Raw genomic sequence first — 19,015 nt, forward strand, 5'->3', positions numbered from 1 at the left:
TTTCCATTATAATTAAAAATACTAATATCCTAGTCTTAAACGAACGTTTTATTAGCGTTTCGCTTCTAAAATTCAGGAAACTAAATGTACAAACGAACCAATAATAATTACTATACTATAAACAAATAATGACAAAATTTGTATGATGTATGATTTTTAAATTTATAGGAACTAAAACGACGATTGTATAAAAGAATGAAGTAGATAATATTAATATTGATGGTTTAAAAATCGAAACGCTAATCGAAGCACAAGCTTTACTACTCATTATATATCCATCTTTCATAATATATCATTGGTCTTAAAATTTATTCGTTACGTGATCATGTATAAATAGAGCGTACATGTACATTCCTTAATGATAATTTACAAATAAACAAGGTAATGTACAATTAAAATTGAAGGATCATGGGACAACACTTTCTTTTATTTCCGAATATTAAAATTCACATCAAAATCGAACTGTCTTAAAGTAAAAATCTACGTACGTAGAATACTTCAAAGATTCCATTAGTATATTTCTCGTTTAATGCTATTTAAAGATTGTACTGGAATATATATCGAGTTCAACGAGCGCACATTTAAATAAATGGCGTGATGAGAGGACACGCGTGTCATGGTATCTGAATAAAAATACAAAATGAATTCTCCTTACATAAGCACCATATGTATAATTCACGCATCGGTAAAATGTCACTCGATTAGTACCAAAAATTATTACAAAACAAGTGAGAAATTACACGTTGCGAACAGTTTTTTTATCACACGGTAAAATTCGTTACAAAAATAGTCCGCATATATTTTAGGTCAATCTTTCGTGAGATTAAAAAACGTATCCAGAGCGTAGCGGGGATAAATTTCCTTGCGCTTTCGTAAATGTAAAACATTTGAAATTTCAAGATAAATTCGTATTACGACTGGAAGTAATCGGTACGGTCACGAAAATTCTCGGTTTTATTATCAAAACTATCAGAAGGTACAAAACACAGTGAAGCAATCTCGCATTGTAAACTTGGATCACGAGAATGAACACAGGTAAGTGTTAAACGATTTGTCCTCTTTTGGAATGTGAAATGCGCGAACATTCGTTATGCTTCTTCAATATTACTAACAAGATTAACGGTAACGGTGTAACGTGTAATTTGATTCTGCATCACTTCTTTTGATTTCTTTTTATCCAAGCACATTTCACCCGTCTACGGGAAACCATTCGAATAGCACGATGTTTGCCTTTTACGATACAATCTTCGTTTTACTATCGCCAAATTGTATTCAATGTTGGTGGTTTTCTTTGAATTAACTATCTTCTGCTCTTCAAATAATACTTTCATGGACGTTGGAGTTCCTACATATTTGATTAACAATTAATAGGAACTATCGTATAAAATCTTCGTTGTTCACAGCGGTCGCAACGTCAACAATGCCTTTTTTTCATTCAAAGGAAATGTTACGAATTCACGCTTGAAATATTAAGTAAAGACCCTAACATCTTGATCGTACGTAAAATGAATGTTACGTAATTCTCCGATTTCACAACAAGTTCTTCATTTATCCAGTTTTATGACGAATGCTTCTCCGGGGGGCACGGTGAGCTCCTTGAAGTAGACGTCGCGGTTCAGTCTGTACGTAGGACCAACTACCACCTGACCACCATAGTAAAGGAAAGATAAATCCTTGGTTTGCGTTTTGTTGCCTAAATTAGCTAGAAAGACGTACGAATTCCTCCGTGGATACCATCGTTCTATCACGATCATTTCGTCCTCTGCATATCTGCGAAAAAGAAAAGTTTCAAAAGTTTATACAAATGGTTGAATACAGGGTGTCTCGTGTAAAGTGACACAAGATTTTTTCTTGGAAAGTGGTGAAGACATATTTTTGCTATAGTTAAGTAGTACAAGGAGACTAATCTTTTAGTATGCAATTTTTTGGGGTGACTAACGAGGAAATGGAGGCCTAGATTTTTGTTGAATCTAGTGTTTAGGTTGGATGGCATTGTATTATACAAGGAAGCATTACAGAAAGAATCGAAAACTGATCAACATTTGTTAAAAATATTTTTTTATCAGATTATCGCAAGTACTTGAAAAATCTTGAAAAATCGTGAAAAGTGTTACGCGGGCCACCCTGTATATGTATGTATATAGGTTGTGTACTGCAATGGATAACGATAAGATATTTGCAATAGACCAAGGTTACCTAGTAGTGAGTAGCCATGCATTAGGAATATACTAAGCATTTAATTTGCAATCAGACGACAATATTCATATAATATATGTTTATATGAACATATATTGGAAATAATATATATTCTCGATTAAAGTTGGTATACCGTGTTCAATATAAAGGATTATACGTAAACAACATCATGTGACCGCCTCACGGCCAACATTGAAAGGGCAAGAGGCCATAGTCCGTGTAGATATAGATATAATACAATGCGTAAAGTTCCTATTTATATTATACAGGGTGAACGACGTAACTTGATCAGCTTTATTATTTCCGGCCCCAGTGGACCAATCAATTGTTCTATTCTTAATACCTTTGTTCAGAAGAGCTATTCAAGCAGATTACAATACATTTTTTTTGCATTGAATTCTTAGAATAGAAGTACTAAAATATATCTGTCCTAAAATTAATACTTTTCGAGATATTCAACTGTCAAGATACTAAAAATAATATTAATATTACGATGAATATACCTTGATACTTTTATTTTGAATTTATTTATCAGAATTGATTACCCTGACAAATTCTATTTTAAAAAAGTGGAATTTCCATATAAATTATTTCTGAAGTCTTCACAAAAGATTGACTTATAAAAATTCACTATAATCAGCTTGTGCCGAATTAGTCCAGCAGTACCAAACCAAGACGTAGATGAACAAATTATATCGAACACTCTGCTTAAATACTAACACAAAGTTGTAAAAAAAAAAAAGTTGCAGTTGATACAATTTGTGTAAAGAAATAAAAATGTCTCAGCAAACATACGTCCAGGAACTAATAGTTTCAAGGATCTCCCTCTTATTAATTTGCATGTTCTTTGTTTAACTACGCGTGTTTGCAGATGACGCAAAACGTTCTCCATAGGAAATTACACAAAGTGTAAAGTGTTCCTCAAGATATAAGCTGTGTAGACACGTCGTCTCGTAAGGAGATATCAGTAAATCAACAAATTACAACAATAAATATTATTAAAACTATTTTCCGAGACGTATGTATACGAAATCCTTTTAGCTTCTCAAAATATGTTCTATGAATTTCAAATTTTATAGTTCTGAGTCTATGGAACCCAAATTAGGAACTCTTGCAGTGAGAATATAAATTAATCAAATCTATACCACAAAGAATATGGAAATTTTGTCATAATATATCACAAAGACGTATATAATGAAAAACCAGTTACCTAATACCACAGTTCGCTTGCGCCTGATTCTCTTTCAGCACCGCCTTAACGTAAATCGGAGTCGTTTGACTTCTCAGAGTCGCCATTTCGGCAATGGTCCCCATCAAACTTGTTTCTAACGGTTTCGTAGCTTCTGGTAACCAAGCCGTGACGCCGGTGGACGCAAACTTATTACCCGACCCGTCATTCGAATCCCAATACATGGGAGCCAGGTTGTGTACGTGAGCGAGATCCTTGTGATCTTCGCAATCGCAGTCTTTAATACCTATCTAAACACAAATTCGATTTTAGTAGAAAGCTCTGAATTAGAAAATATGGAAAATTTTTAAGTATTCTAAAACGTAAGAATAAAAAAAAACCGAAGGTCGTATGATTCGATGATTACTAATTGCTATTTGTCGTCTTCTATTAGTGAAACAAAGAATTAGACATTCCGCAGACAATTGTTGCCAACTATTGCAAAGGTGACCTCGTGAGTTTCCGAATCATTTTGGCAAACATCAATATTATGCTTTCATTAGTTAGGATACCTATTAATCAACCGTCAATCATTGATAAAAATAATTTTACAAATACTTTACAGTAAAAGTAAGTACTTATAATAAGATAATATGTAATTGTTCTAACTGAGAATGTACATACATAATAATTTTTATCTTCTAGAAATATAATTCATAATTTTGCCTGTTCCGGTTGACATGCAATGTGTTAAATGCGTAGAAAAACACTTGGTCTCTTTAATGAACTCCACATATAAGCTACTTATTTAAGTCGACTAAAGAAAACTTAGAAATGTGTAACCGTGGCAGAGAAACAACAATGTTGAAAAAGAAGATTACCTAAAGTAGTATTAGAAACAGTCCCTGATGAATCGCCTAAGAATTAATGTACACAGCACACTAACGTACTCCTTATTTATAAATTCAAAAATAAATCATACGTATTAGATATTTATGCAATATTCTTGTCTTGGTTCATGCTATAGATTTAGATATAGATTTACTACCCAAATGATTCATTCCACGTATTAACGTTACTGCATTGTAAATAATATTGAATACTTCTAATGCTAAGCAATCAACGCCTTATTTAGAATCAGCTAGTAACTCTTCAAATAGTAACTCTTCAAATCATACGAATTATATGAATTAAATCATATGAATTACACTACAGATATTACTAGACTGCGGATTTTTACGCATTTACAGGAAATTTGAACGTGAAAGAAACTCCAAAATGCACACAGTACGCAATAATATAAACAAATATTAAAAATAAAATTTCTATTTTTTTTTTAAATTCCTATACATCTATTTTTCTAGGTACCTTCGCAAAAATTTCGTAAAAATCCACAATCTACACATTATTAGATTCGTGTTTATACAACTGTGTACCTCATCTCCATAAAATATACTCGGTGTCCCTGGAAGCATCATTCCCAGCAGGGAGGCAGCAATGGTGGCGTTCTTCACACTGATAGAAGACGCAACTCTCTTCGAGTCCACTCCGCCGATGGACCAATACACCCAAGGGTAACCCGGTTTCTCGAACAACACGCCCCCCGTAACGTCCTCGACTTGTTTCTTAATTTCCTTCGTTCCATTCGCGACCCGCAGCGCGACATCCACGAGATCTATCCTGTTCAAGATGGAGTTTCTCGCGGCAGATTTGGCAGCCTTCAAGGCGTCCATATGGCAAATAAGTATTCTTTCGGATCCCAACAGAGACTTCCAGTGGGTCAGACTGGTTGGAAAGGACTCTTCGTCGACGTAGTGCTCGAGTCCCTTCAAATAGAAACCGTCGACTCCTCTCTCCAGCCAGAGTTTGATCGCCGATGCGACGGGGTTCTCCGTCACTGCGTTTATGCGATTCGACGTGAGACGTTGCGGCTTGGATTCTTCCAAAAACGGCGGTATCGAGGTCAACGCATCCCTGATCGCCTGCAACGACGTGGAAGCCGTCGTCAACGCCACGTCCTGCAGGATCAGGTCGTCCGTAACGCCTCTTCTCTCGCGCACTGCTTTGTCGGTTTTATTCGGCTTCTTCGCCGCCACGTTCTCGTCATACAACGTCTTTACAAATGGATAGAGCGGCAGATCTAAAACTAGACTCATGTTCCGTCGGTGGATCTCGCGTACGAGCGTGGCAAAGTCGTCCAACGTTCCCAGCTCTTTGTTCACGTCGGTCAGGTTCGCGATGTCTAGATAGTACTCGGGATAATGCGTTGCTGGGAATATCGAGTTCAAACGAATTCCTCGAACGCCCAGCTTTTTTAAATAGTCTAATCGCGTCGTTATGCCGCGCAGGTCGCCGATGCCGTCGCTGGTCTTCGAGGAGTCTTGGAAGGACGCTGGGAATATCTCGTAGAAAATGCTGCCCTGCCACCATTGCACGCGTGGATCGCACCTGCGGGAACGGGATAAAAAGTTTAGTAACAGTGCGTTGTTTTAATATTAAAACTACTAAGGCAGTTAATTTCACTTGTATATTTCAAACTTCTTTTCAACTTCGTTTTTTCTTCTTTCTTTTAATTACAAAATATAGTTATATGTATAATAAGACTGCATTTGATTTGGTTTAGTGTTAAAAGCTTTTAAATTCCTTGAATCCTGGGGTTATTAACTTTTACGTTTTATTTATTTGTTAAAGCTTTGCTTGGTTTCTATGAAATTAATGTTGTTGTTGTTAGTTTTACTGGAATATCAGTGTAAGTCGTAACGCTGTTCTTCGTACATACTTTTTGGGCATGGTGGCGATGACACCGATGACGAGCGCCGTGCACCCCGCGAGCACCGACATCAGGGACCAGAAACACGTCTTCCTTATCAGCGGCCAATTCCATTTCATGAAACGATAATCCTTAGGGGGCTTCGGTACCACCAGCTGGATCCCAACCAACGGTGGCTTCCCACCATTCTCCTGATTGTAAAACTAAACAGTTACAGTGAAAGTTCATAATGATGTTAGGAAGCAACAAGCGGTGGATTAGTAAACACAGATAATGAGAGTGCCCCTCCACAATGAAAAGACTGTATGTAGCTGGTCCATCTTCAACGTAAATATCGACGTCGACGTGATACGACTATCAGAGATGGCTATAATCTCGAAATGGACCTACTACCGTGTGACAACGTGACAACGCGACAACGCTCTGAGTGATGAAAATTGTTCAGAGTATTCTGCATATTTCTCCGATTCTATAAGGAATGAATGAAAGGTCCATCTCCCATAGCTTAAATAGGAGTATGTTTGGAAAATAGGATATACTTTCATTTAAGTTTGAATTCTTTTTCTATATTTACGAAAATATGAATCTGCATAAATATCCACAGTCTAATGATTGTGTATGACAATATTTAACTTTCTTTTACGAAAATGAAAGCTTCAAAATGTTAAACCTCCATCTCCAATAGTTCAAGTAGAAGTATGTTTGGAATATGTTTGGAAAATAGGACGTACTTTCAATTAAGTTCGAATTCTTTTTCTGTATTTACGAAAATATGAATCTGCATAAATATCCACGGTCTAATGATTGTGTACGATAATATCTAACTTTCTTTTGCAAAAATGAGAGCTTCAAAATTCCTCGTTTTTTCGCTAATGTATACAAGCCAAATTTTCAAGTCCTTTGTACCAAACGTCAAATAATTTTTCAAGAAAAAATAACTACTTTTCGTATTTAAATTTGGAGCGATCGTGTAATTTATGTAGACGTTCCCGTGCTGAGTGTTGACTATTCTGAGCAGCGCGATTGGAGTTTTAGACGTTGTGTAGACGCAATATTCGTCAGCCAAGGGTGGTCACGAGTAGGAATATTTTTGTATTTCTAGAGGAAGGTCAATTATCATGAAAGCTTTTACGAGACATAACTTGTGGATATACGGGACACGCCAACAATTTCATAAAACGTTATGCGTGAAAATATGTATACTGCGATGACGTTGGTATAGCAAACGGTTCTGAATGGCTTGAATCGTCACGCGTTCGCCAAACATTGGAACATTGGAACATTTGACAAAATTTATTACGATCGTTTGAATACTTGAAGATTAACTGAAAACGAAGCGTATAATACATTCATTACATTCACAATTGTTTAAGATATCAAGACAAATAGCGTCGATACCATGCCTAAAGATTAATCGGAACGTCATCTTAGATGTATCACATTAATGGTCCGAAGCGTTTGGCAAGGTATTCCTCATTTGTGCCAAGCAGACCAAAATATGCTGAATACAGTGCTTGCAAATCAAATCGGAGACTTTCAAAATGGAAATATAATGTCCTTAATCACTAGATAGACGACAGCCAAGAGAATAATAAAGTCGTTCTTCTTGAATAATGTCGCGTGATCGATAAATCATTGAATATTTCCTTTCGGTCAGTCAGTTATGCAATGAGAGAAATAAAATTGTAAGAAGTCGTCGGTGTGTTTAAATTTCTATAATATATTTTCTACCAATTACGTTATTATATTATATTATAATTAGTATAGCTTGTGCTTTAATAAGTTTTGAATATGTATTACATTGTAATTCAAGTAAATATATAGTGTTCCAAAGTGAGCATAATAAATGAAAAAATTGAGTAAGAAATAATGTACGTTATCTCTTCGACAACATATTTATACATTATTTATATATATATATATTCTACAATCTAATACATATATACAATGTAAATAGAAAAATAAATAACTGTTACTTAAAGATACTATTTTTTAATTACTAACAAAATAATTAAAAAACTATGTCATGGACTTGCTTGCAATTAAGGATTCTGAAAAATTAGAATCAATCTTAATATTTTTATATATTAATAGTTTGACCAATGTTTTGAATTTTAAATGCCTATACATCACTATTCTTGAATCCTTTTATTTTAAAAAATAATTAGCTATAGTAAAAGATATTATTCGTTGCAAAATAAAGTGCCTGAAAATAAGAATGCTCCAAGATAAAAATCTTGAACAGTTACTTTAATATTCTTGAAAGACTTTATAGTGAAAATAATACTTTCGAAGCTAATGCTTAAAATAAAAGAAAGCTTACTCAGATTTTCAAAATTTAGAAGTGAGAGTGTTGTAAATCTATATTTAAAAATTGAGTTATTTCTGTATTCCAGTTTCTTATATTTAAACTTGACAAAAAAATTGAACTTGAATTCCTTTAAATCAAGTAAAATTTACTTAGGCCATTCTTATTATTAAATTGAATTGACACGTAAATCTAGATCGGAAATTCATGTTGAACGACATACTTTGAGAATTAGCCAATGTTAAATTTACTTACATCACTCTCAATCGTGAAGACAATAATCGCAATCTGATTAACAAGAACCTCTAACTAATACTGATCTGGTTTTGAAAAAGAAACCTATATATAATCGGGCGCATCAAAAATAAAAGTAACGTGACGTGTTGAAAAGCAATTGAACTTGACACATTTTTAATTGAAGCTGAACAGGTGATCGGGCGAGCGCAAAAGAAAGCATGTACATATTAGTTAACGAATACCCACAGATATTGTTATAAACAAATCGTATTCATAACTTCCATACTAAAGATAACACTTGGCAATAATTGTGAATTGTATGCCACATACATATACATCTCAGAACTTCGCATAAATTATCAAGGTTTTTATTAGCAAACGTATGTGAACAACACAGACTGTTCATAAAAACAGTGCAAACAAATGTAGACTTTTGTTAGAATGTGCTATCCGTACATATGCAAAAAGCGTAATTATAGAACACAACTAAAATTACAGTAATATAGTTCATTCTCAGCTGTTTCAATATCATTTTTTGCCTTCACGTTATAAAAATCCATAGAAATCTTTAATTATTGACGATAACATTTATCAACATAGAAAATTAGTGAAAATAAAGCTAGCTCATATAATCCCTGAAGCACAAAGAATATTTGCATTATTCTAACACCTAAAGAAGATAAAGAAGACAAACGTTATATAACAAAACCGTTGTTAATAAATAAACATGCTGAATAACCGTTCCAGCATTCATTACCATTTATTTAAAGCTCTCTCTTTTTACTAAACATGAAGATCACGTATTGAATCAATATTTGTTTCCATTTGTTTCAAGTGTTATTCCATCATCCTGATTAACAAATCAAACATTATTCTCGCCGTTGATTTTACCATCACCGTGTAATTATTAGTTCAGGACGAGGGTGTAATATTAATGCAGTATAAAAAAAAACAACTACAAGCTTTTAAAAATTTGCAAAAATTCACAAAAAGGTATTTAGTAGGTTACTATAATATAAAAAAATGTTAGCCAAATCAAAAGTGGTCGAAATGGCTTGGAATGCCCCATATATACTAGTGTAGTATAATAGTAGTAATAGTAAGTAGTATACAAGTATATATAAATACGTAAAATACTATTAACATAGATTTATTTAAATGTAATGTAAGCTTCGATACAGCGACCTAAGATTTTTGCGCAGTACTGTATCTTTGGTACCGCGCAAAAGAACACCGTTAGAGAGAAACTACGATTTCTTTCGAATGCTTACCAGTGCCTGGGCATCGGGAGCAAGGTGTTGATAAGCCGTGTTCAACTGTGTCAACAATTGCGCACAGACAGGCTCGTTTGAATCACTGCTGCTGCCGCTGGATGTTGATTCCACCATCGGATCCCGGGAACTAGGCTCTGGAACAGTAACAATTAACAATCAATGTCTATCACGTACTAACATTTCGAGCCGTCTATCGATATAGTAAAGCTCCGCGTGGTTTCGTAATAGTAACGAACAAACGTCACACCACGACCGTAAACAACCAGCGAAACTCGCGACGAGATTCAATTACCAAACGTCGTGGTCCATTAAGATTAATTCGTCGTTCAAATTGAAACTGGATCCAATTAATGCGTTTCATCGTCTGTCTAATAAGAGCCTTGCATACGATGCTCAGCGATTATACAGAGTGTCGACAAATTAAAAGATCATATTGTTTCACACATTAACACACATTATCAAATTTTTATTTTTGACATGTTCCTCGGTGTCTAAAGATTCATATAAGTCAAGTTACAATAAATCACATGCTTTATTAAGTTACTTCATTTAATACGAGGTGGCTCCTCTTTGCACATTTTGTTGAAAATTTAGATTTTGGCCACGAAATACCACTTTCTAGGCTACTATGGGTTGAAGGAAACTTACCATCGTTCAAAGCTTTGCTGGAGCTGTTCACTATGTTCATGAACTCGCTGAGTCCGTCTTCTCTATTAATGTTCTCGAGCGGCGGGATCGATTCCACGGGATTTCCTTCCAGGGAAACATAGATCGCTCCAGATTCCAGACCATCGTCCGTCCGGAGTGGTGGGCTGGGTGTCAGAAGTGGGCAATCCGACGCTTCTTCATCCTGTTAAGCGATAGCCCTTTTATCTCAGCCACTTTCAGCATAGCCACAGCGACAGGAAAATTTTCAAGCGAACAAGAAAGAATACGAAATCAAAAAAAAAAAAGCTCTAGCCATCTGCGATTCGAGGTAGCTGTTCCAAGTATCAGATTGTAACACAGAAGATGTTGACTCGAGGATAAAATTAGAATCGAAAGTCAACCACTGAAAATAATTCCCATGGAAAAGTCAAGTTAGGTGAAACACCCTGTATAATAATACTGTTTTTAACCGTGTACAAGTTCATCTTCAGGTGCAACAAAAATCTTGAATCTTGATTATCCGAAAAGTATTTTTTCGTATAATATACGTGCACGTAATATTACAAAAATTGAAATGTATGTTCTGTTAATTTGTATAATTTATTTTAAAGTTTGAAGAAGAAATATATCGTTGCATAAAAAGAATTATTCGAAAGAGTTAAGAATTATAAAAATGGATCGCTGACAATGCCCGTTGAAGACGCACAAGCGAGGAATTTAATTATACCGGCGCCAACGTTCGGACGTCAGTTGACGCTCGACGAGGACAGTGCTGAGCGCGGACAGTCCCATAACAATCCAAAAGCATCCATTCTTCTCGCAGTTTAAAAAATTGAATTAATAATTAGATGATTAGATAAAAATAAAAAATACAAAGTAATTAATTTCAAATTAATTTACTCATAAAACCAACTAAACCTTGTTCTCACATTTATCATGTCAGTCTATATGAACAAGTGATTTTATTTGTTTATGTATTGAAACTAGTACGAGTGATGGCACCAAAAAATTAGCAAAATTTCAACTTTCTGTAACAGAGGACTGACCTAATGTGAACATAGGTATTAATTGAGAACAATTTTCTTTAGATTACATTTAAGTTAAATTTAGATTTATTTAATCAATTTAATGATTGATTAATTAATTAAATTAATATAATTGATTAATCGTTAAATTGATTGTTCATTTTAATTAAATTATATTTACTCGAATCAAAAATCAATTTATAAACTTGTAAATAGCAGTAAATGTACCAGTTTGAAAATCTTAATTAAAGAATCGCCATTAGAAAGCTTAAATTTAATAAATTGTTTCAAGAGCCACGGAACATGCCGTTACATGTGTAAGATTATAGCGTGCAAAGACACACAAGAACAATGGAACAGAAAACAAAAGGCACTTTATTTGCGTCGAACACACCTGTTGGTCCTGATTTATAATAAGCTGTCGTGAACTGGCCGAGGACGCAAGTTCAGTGGGTAAAACCACTGACAACAGACCCTCGGGCTTCGGGATATTCATCTCTGTGGACAAATGCAGAAGATCCAATTGTCTTATTTTTACTCAGCTTCTCAAATACGAATTACGTGACATTTGGAACGAAAACATGGAAACGTGCTTATCTTTCACTTCTAGAGACGTTTTTTTTTTTTCTTTTTTTTCAATACTGAAATTTTATCCTAGTTTCTTAGTCTCTGGTAACCAAACAAAAATATATTACGATAATGATTAAATTTAATTTAAATTAATAAATTAAGTTACATTTAATTCGTTAAAAATTGGATTGATTTTATTTAGATTCATTGCTTTGATATTTGTGGGATGCAAAATATTATTTTAAGATCTCTGACATTTGCACTAATATATAAATTATAATTTTATTACATTACATAGCGCTAATAATGATAAAACAGGAAACAAAAAAATCATGAAAATCCATGTAACACGCTTACATAATTTTTTTAACTAAAATTTATAAATTAAGACGTTCACTATATGGGGAAGGTGACATACGCGTATAAACTTTTCAAAGATACTATTCATATGGAAACGTGTACTTAATTATTTTAAATATGTATTGATAGTACAGAAGGGAACCACTACAGTTGCGAAAAAGTATTTACAAATAAATTTTTAAATTATACGTCACAACGACTGATAAATACCATGGGTCATTTACAATTAAACTTTTAATCTATACAAAGCAATACTTGTCTTTCGAAGGTTAAAATTATTTCGAAGGTTAAAAAAAAAGAACCAGATTTCTGCGGTGGCTAAACTCTGATGATATGATCAATATAAGAACACTTTATCGATCGATATATACTTAAATTCAATATATTTTATTTTTATAAGATTAGTATTATACAATATTGATTTTACTTAAAATCGTTTTTAGATTAATATTTATATAATATTTCATAATCCATTCAATGATGGGGGCAAACAATGCTATCTCATAGTAATAGATAAGAAAGTATTGCTTGGCATAACAAAAAGATAAGGCTACCAATCGGTAAAGTGCTAAACACGCTGGAAATCGAGTGTAAAATAAACTTAACGTCAATGTAAAGTTTAATATGATCATTATTGGTATACAAAAGATCGCGATGGTACTTTTCTCTTTTTAAATCCATTTCAAAGTTCATTAACCTATTACATACAAAATTAAGACAAATTGTTATTATTACATTTAAATTATGTATTTACGTCAAAGGTATTACAATAGTAAAATTAAATCATGAAAATGAAATTGAAGAAACAAATATTCAACCAATGGCACGTGTTTGAATAAAATACATAGACATTTCCTTAAATTTTATGCTTTAATTTGAACAAGATATCGATACATCAGGTAAAAGTTATCGATAATATTAAAAACTACATTCTCCTAAAAATGTTCGATGAAGTAAGCATTGTTACATCCCGCACGAATTTTTTGTTCATTTTGTTCATTAAGCGACACAGTGTGCCACAGTGCCAGCGCCGAGTCAGTTATGTAACTCGGTTGGAAATAATAAAACCACGAAGCGGCGTTTTTATTTTCACATCGGTTTCGCTCGACGATGAATCGCGAACGAAGCGGACGATGTGGTCGTTCTTCGATGAAATCCGATCTACAAGTTTGCACGCGCGCGACATATGATTATGCCACATAAGTAAATAATACGCTGATCGCGCGAAACGCAATCCGAAGGAGTCGTATTTACGAACGGTGCACGCTGAATGACTACCCTTGTACGGATTATTGATCGAGGAATTCTATGAACGGACGGTCTATGGCTGCGTCACGATTTTTCGCCCCTAATCCATTAAATCTGCACCGATGAAAAGGACTGTCCAAACAATGCCGGAGTTCGCGTCGCGTACTCTCGTTCGCGAGTCCTCGGAAAAATAGTACGGTATTACGTCATATTGCAACGCCGCCGTTGGATCAGGTTAGTTTACGGTTGAAAAGAAACGAATATGCCAATCATCCTACAGAGGAGCTTATTAGAGTGCGTGTGCTGCGTTACGGGTGCGCATGTTGAACGTAGTTTGGCTGATTCGACGAGATAACGAAACAAGTATATTTAGAAATTCACTGTACCGAGCAAAAGTATATTTTGCCTCTTGGCGTGTTCGAAACGGTTCGTCGGAAGGTGCGCACGGGAATCGAAACGATTCGGAATTTGTTAAAAGAAAATTTAGAATCAAACACGGGAATGAAAACACATGGAAGGAAGTATCGAATTTAATTAAGACTAGACGATTTATGATGCAGCGAAACCCGTGACGATTTTTACGCAGACATATATGCTTCTGTGCTCCGTTAGAGTATAAAACGATATAATCACGCGACCGCTGATTCCCCTAATTATGCCTATAACGAATATACTAACTTCGGAATAAATACACGCGAAAGTTTCCCCGTGCGATTCGTTCAGACCATGCAACAGCTGTTACAACAAGTCCTGGACGATTCGATTCGTTGTAATACAGAAAATATATACGAATCGAGTGAGGAATATACTTAATAAATTAGTTGAAAAATATAGTTTTTTAATTTTCACAAGTATACACTACATATGTTTAGCACGTACTCCAAAAACGAGCTATGCATAGATTAAACAAATTTTAAACAAATGCGTTACTCAACTACTGTTATGCGACATGATTCACTGGTACTTGGAATATTAAATTTCAAAGATTCAAGTTTGCTAAGATTCAGGATTCCATAATTCTGCTCCGAAATATAGACGTGCTCGTCGTATCTCCACGCGCCATGGACGCGTAAAATCCGATATCCGGCGATCACGTTCCATGGAAAACCGAAAAAAAAAGAGAGAAAATGTGACCACTTGCGCAATTTGTATCTATAGAGTCGAAAACGATATCCGATCATCGGTCTAGGTTTCACTTGTTGTGGCATTGAATGATTCACAATTGACACGATTACACGATGGCATCGATCGTAAACAGAGCCTTTTTACACGAAATAACAACTCACCTGTAATTCAGCCGGTTACCACGTGACAGAAGCAACATAGGCGAAACACATAAAACACATAAAACCGACCCCGGGACACGTCCACCCACGAGGGATCATAAAATCACCGTGATTTTCTTTCAGGCCGACCGTGGTACGATTTCGTTCGACGCCCCGCGTCTATTTACCGTCTACGTCCCGGCTTCTGCGCGAGAAACGTTTCGACTCAGCCAACGACAACAAGATCACTACCGAGGGCGACGTTTCTGCTCTCGGAAGTTGATGACCGTCGTGCTGCCCCCAAGAAAATCGCGTGCCTAACGTGTATTATATTTAGCAGCGTTTCGTTTCCTTTCGTCTCGCGTCGTGTCTCGCTGGCAAAACGTTTACTCCACAACGAGTCTGCGCGCTCGTCGATATACTCTTGTCAACGATTAGAAGCTCGATAACCTCCATGTTCCTGGAAATCCACTCGTATTGTCGTTGATGACAATTATCCACGAGGTAACGCGATCGTCTTAGAAGCTATACATTACGGATCGAACACCGTTACCATTAGATTACTCTAACCCTGAGATATACAGTATATAAAAAATAAAACTCGAGGTGCATAGACCGGAAGTGTCGATAGCCATTGCGTTTAGAGTTGTATGAATGTCTGTTTATTTATTATTTAATGTTAGTTCGTGGGATTACCAACCGAATGAAAAAGAGTAAAGGTGGGACTGATTGTAGCTGAGCGCCGAGCACTTTTCTGGGAGCTTCATGCTAATCTATGTTGCGTTGGACTCATGCGTGGCATAAATATAATTTTGAAAATGAATGTGAGCTTTGCGCGCTATTCATCACAAGAATCTGCCTTTCAGACTATATCGACGTCCGTTTGAATTGGATTTTACTCATCTGTATAAAGGTAGACATCCTGATGACCATGTATTTCAAGCATACTGTAAAGAAATACCGCAAATCGCGATCGTTTTAGAAGCTACAGTGGGCGTAGAAAGTATTCGTACACCGATCAGTTTCTAAAAAAACTGTGTAAAATTGTAATTTATTAACTTATTTTTGATAATACAGTTGATACAGTGAAAATATTTGACTGTATGAATCTTTCGTAATTGTTAAGAATGATTTGGAATATTATTTTATAACGAAGCGCTTTGTTTAATCAAAGATTGTAAATGTTCAGGGCATTGTGTGTCGGTTCGAGCGCCTTTGAATATGCTAACATACTTCCAGGTGTGTTGTTTATTGTGTTTATCTTATTTTTTACCGACAGTGTTAACTTAGTATGTGACAGTATCGACACAGTCGTCGCGCATGTCGATTAAGTAAACTAAATTACTTTATTTGTTATTACAAACATAATCTTTATTCAAGAATAAAATTATTAAGTTCCTTAGATTACGATGAAATAGGTTCGAATATTGTTTATACAATGTTAACACTCGTTTCATAAACATAAGGACAAAACAAAATTTACATTTACACTTATCAGATATTTTCTAGATAGCCAAAGCTTAATGTCACTGATATTTCAAAATTTATTTATTATGAGCTTATTGATTGCCATCATCTTTGTATAGATTATTTGTAGATTATGTAGGATAGGCTGTATTTTATTGATATTATCAACTTTAGAAGTCATTCTATCTGTCGTAACAACAGAATAAAATATTTCAGCTTAGTTTCTCGCAAGAATTTACACAAGTATTATTGTAATTGAAAGAAGAAGTGGGTCGTGAGCCCAGAAACCGGGCCCGTCTATAATTGATGGTGTGAGTGTTATAACTTAATACGAATCACTTAACGTGAGTCTTATAACTTTCTTGTTGGACAAAGGATTATCTAAATATTAAATGGAGATGATTTAAATAAGTACAGCAAATCTCGATAATTTTTAGTGCCAGTGGCGCCATCGGTGAGAAAACGCCCAAGTTTGTAGTGAAAATAGTTCCCACTATTATTGCTAGATGGCGTCAAAAAAGTTTTACATCTATCGCTGAATTTACATATATAATAAGCAAATAAATCGTTAAACAATATATTGAAATCGTATATTGCAGTGTTTTAGAACAAAGAATCGTATTATATATGCATTTATGTAAAATAAAAAATATTTGATTAAAGGTTTCTGTAGCGCCATCTTACAGAAACAGCAGGAACTATTTTCACTACAAACTTAGACGTTTTCCCACCAATGGCGCCACTAACGAGCAGCGTCGATAATTATTGCTAAATTAAATAACTATTTATACAAATAATAGATTTGGGATAGTATTATATAGTAAAGAGTTGTATTAACTATGCATTTATGAAGAATAAAGAGTGATTTATTAAAAGGCATCGCTCACGCTATCTTACAGAAACTGTAGGAACTATTTTCACTACAAACTTAGGCGTTTTCCCACCGATGGCGCTGTTAGTACTAAAAACAATATTATTACAGATTTGCACTTAAATAAATAAATAAATACATATGTAAGTATAGTTGAATGATTGGCTTGCAATCAGAGAGGGATCGCTATGTTTTAGTGCAAAAAATAATTGTAACCTCACCCACTCACAGAGCGACTTAGTGAGTGGTAAATGTCTGGATACAACCAATGTTCACAGCATACGTTAAATTATTGCTAGATTTACTATAGTATTGCGTGATATAATAAAAACTGACTATATCTTAGTTATTCCTTAAGTTTCGTGTAATCATATCTCATTACTGAAAACAAATACCAGCAACGATCAAATCTTAAATAAATTTTTACAATTATTTTTAACCTATCTATTATAACTTGTATTTACAAAATATGGAAAAACAATAAATTATGACACCTACAAAATGTGTAATATAGATGGAATAACAATATGACAATACTGTGAATAAAAATCATGAAGTCATGGTTCAAAATAAAACATATTATCGCGATATACAATCGCACCGTTTTTAAACCATCGACTGCATAAATCGATAAAAACAATTCTACTGTACAATGGATGTATATTCTAGCGAATGGTAACGGTGCGTGTACAATAAAGAGTTTGATACATCAGACGATTCGATCTAGTTAGAAACAAGTAACGGTTTATTGCATCGTAATCTATCGAGCGTTCTTTTTACATTGCCATTGTGCCACTGCACAATACTTTCGCCACACAGATTAAAATATTTTTAAAAGACACGGAAGAAACACGAAGTTATGTTAAATATACATGCGATACATTTTTATTGTTATTGATAGAAAATATTACCAATAGTAAACGTGATACGATTACGTCGACAAGCATAGTACGTTTACAAATTACTTGAAAATGTCGCCGTCCAACAAGAAAATTGTATGACATCACAATTTCATGAATGAAATCATTTTCGATCAGCGTTTTAATTATATTTTATGTGTCACTCGACTTTCGTTCGTCATGTTTGTTCACTTCTAAAAATATTTATTAAGATTGGTTACATTCAAATGTTTCGAGAAATAATGAATCATATAAAAAGCAATTCTTTTAAATGGTACACGTAAACTGTACGTACATTTCTTAAATGAAGGAAGTAATACAAACTGTCCTTGTTTCATATTGATCGATTGTATATAGTTATGTACGTGAGTCATACTATTTTGATGCCAAGGTTACTTATTCGAGAAAGCATTTCTGAGAAACCTCGAAACTAGTTGTCGGAATCAATTTTGCAAATAGGAAGATCAGAGCAAAATGTAATCTGGTCACACTTATCACGATACCACACAAGTATCGTGTAATATCACGTATCGGATTAATTTTCGTGTTATTATTGTACCATTACTTTATAGTCATAACCGTAGAAATGAAATCAAGTTACATTCTGTCTAACTCTGATGATACGTATGTATCTATCGCTTCGCGTGCCATATATATATATCCATATATATTTTTTACTTATACTCGTATCTCATGTTTAAGTACAATC

General features: G+C 34.5%; 1 protein-coding gene across 3 annotated transcripts; it reads right to left on the minus strand.

Moving 5' to 3' along the window:
* Window positions 1-406: 406 nt before the first annotated feature.
* Window positions 407-15,940, minus strand: LOC128890347 (neutral and basic amino acid transport protein rBAT-like). 3 transcript variants are annotated; one of them, XM_054148762.1, is made up of 8 exons: window positions 15,091-15,940; window positions 12,021-12,124; window positions 10,602-10,803; window positions 9,951-10,087; window positions 6,144-6,325; window positions 4,801-5,812; window positions 3,407-3,675; window positions 407-1,770 (listed from the first exon to the last, which is right to left on the minus strand). In XM_054148762.1, exons 2-8 carry the CDS (start codon window positions 12,120-12,122, stop codon window positions 1,545-1,547), a joined length of 2,130 nt encoding a protein of 709 aa, XP_054004737.1. In that variant the 5' UTR covers window positions 12,123-12,124; window positions 15,091-15,940; the 3' UTR covers window positions 407-1,544. The 3 variants fall into 3 exon arrangements, with proteins under 3 accessions (XP_054004737.1, XP_054004736.1, XP_054004738.1); XM_054148761.1 differs by having other exon boundaries at window positions 6,144-6,337; XM_054148763.1 differs by lacking the exon at window positions 12,021-12,124 and having other exon boundaries at window positions 6,144-6,337.
* Window positions 15,941-19,015: the final 3,075 nt, after the last annotated feature.

The sequence above is a fragment of the Hylaeus anthracinus genome, unplaced genomic scaffold (genome assembly GCF_026225885.1).
Source record: "Hylaeus anthracinus isolate JK02 unplaced genomic scaffold, UHH_iyHylAnth1.0_haploid 12000, whole genome shotgun sequence".
Classification (NCBI taxonomy): Eukaryota; Metazoa; Arthropoda; class Insecta; order Hymenoptera; family Colletidae; genus Hylaeus; species Hylaeus anthracinus.

Coding starts and splice junctions, on each gene's coding strand:
- LOC128890347 (XM_054148761.1), bottom strand. CDS start 12,122: ATGAATATCCCGAAGCCCGAGGGTCTGTTGTCAGTGGTTTTACCCACT. Junction 6,338..9,950: donor CTCCCGATGCCCAGGCACTG/GTAAGCATTCGA, acceptor GTAACTGTTTAG/TTTTACAATCAGGAGAATGG. Junction 1,771..3,406: donor CAAGCGAACTGTGGTATTAG/GTAACTGGTTTT, acceptor TCTTTTTCGCAG/ATATGCAGAGGACGAAATGA.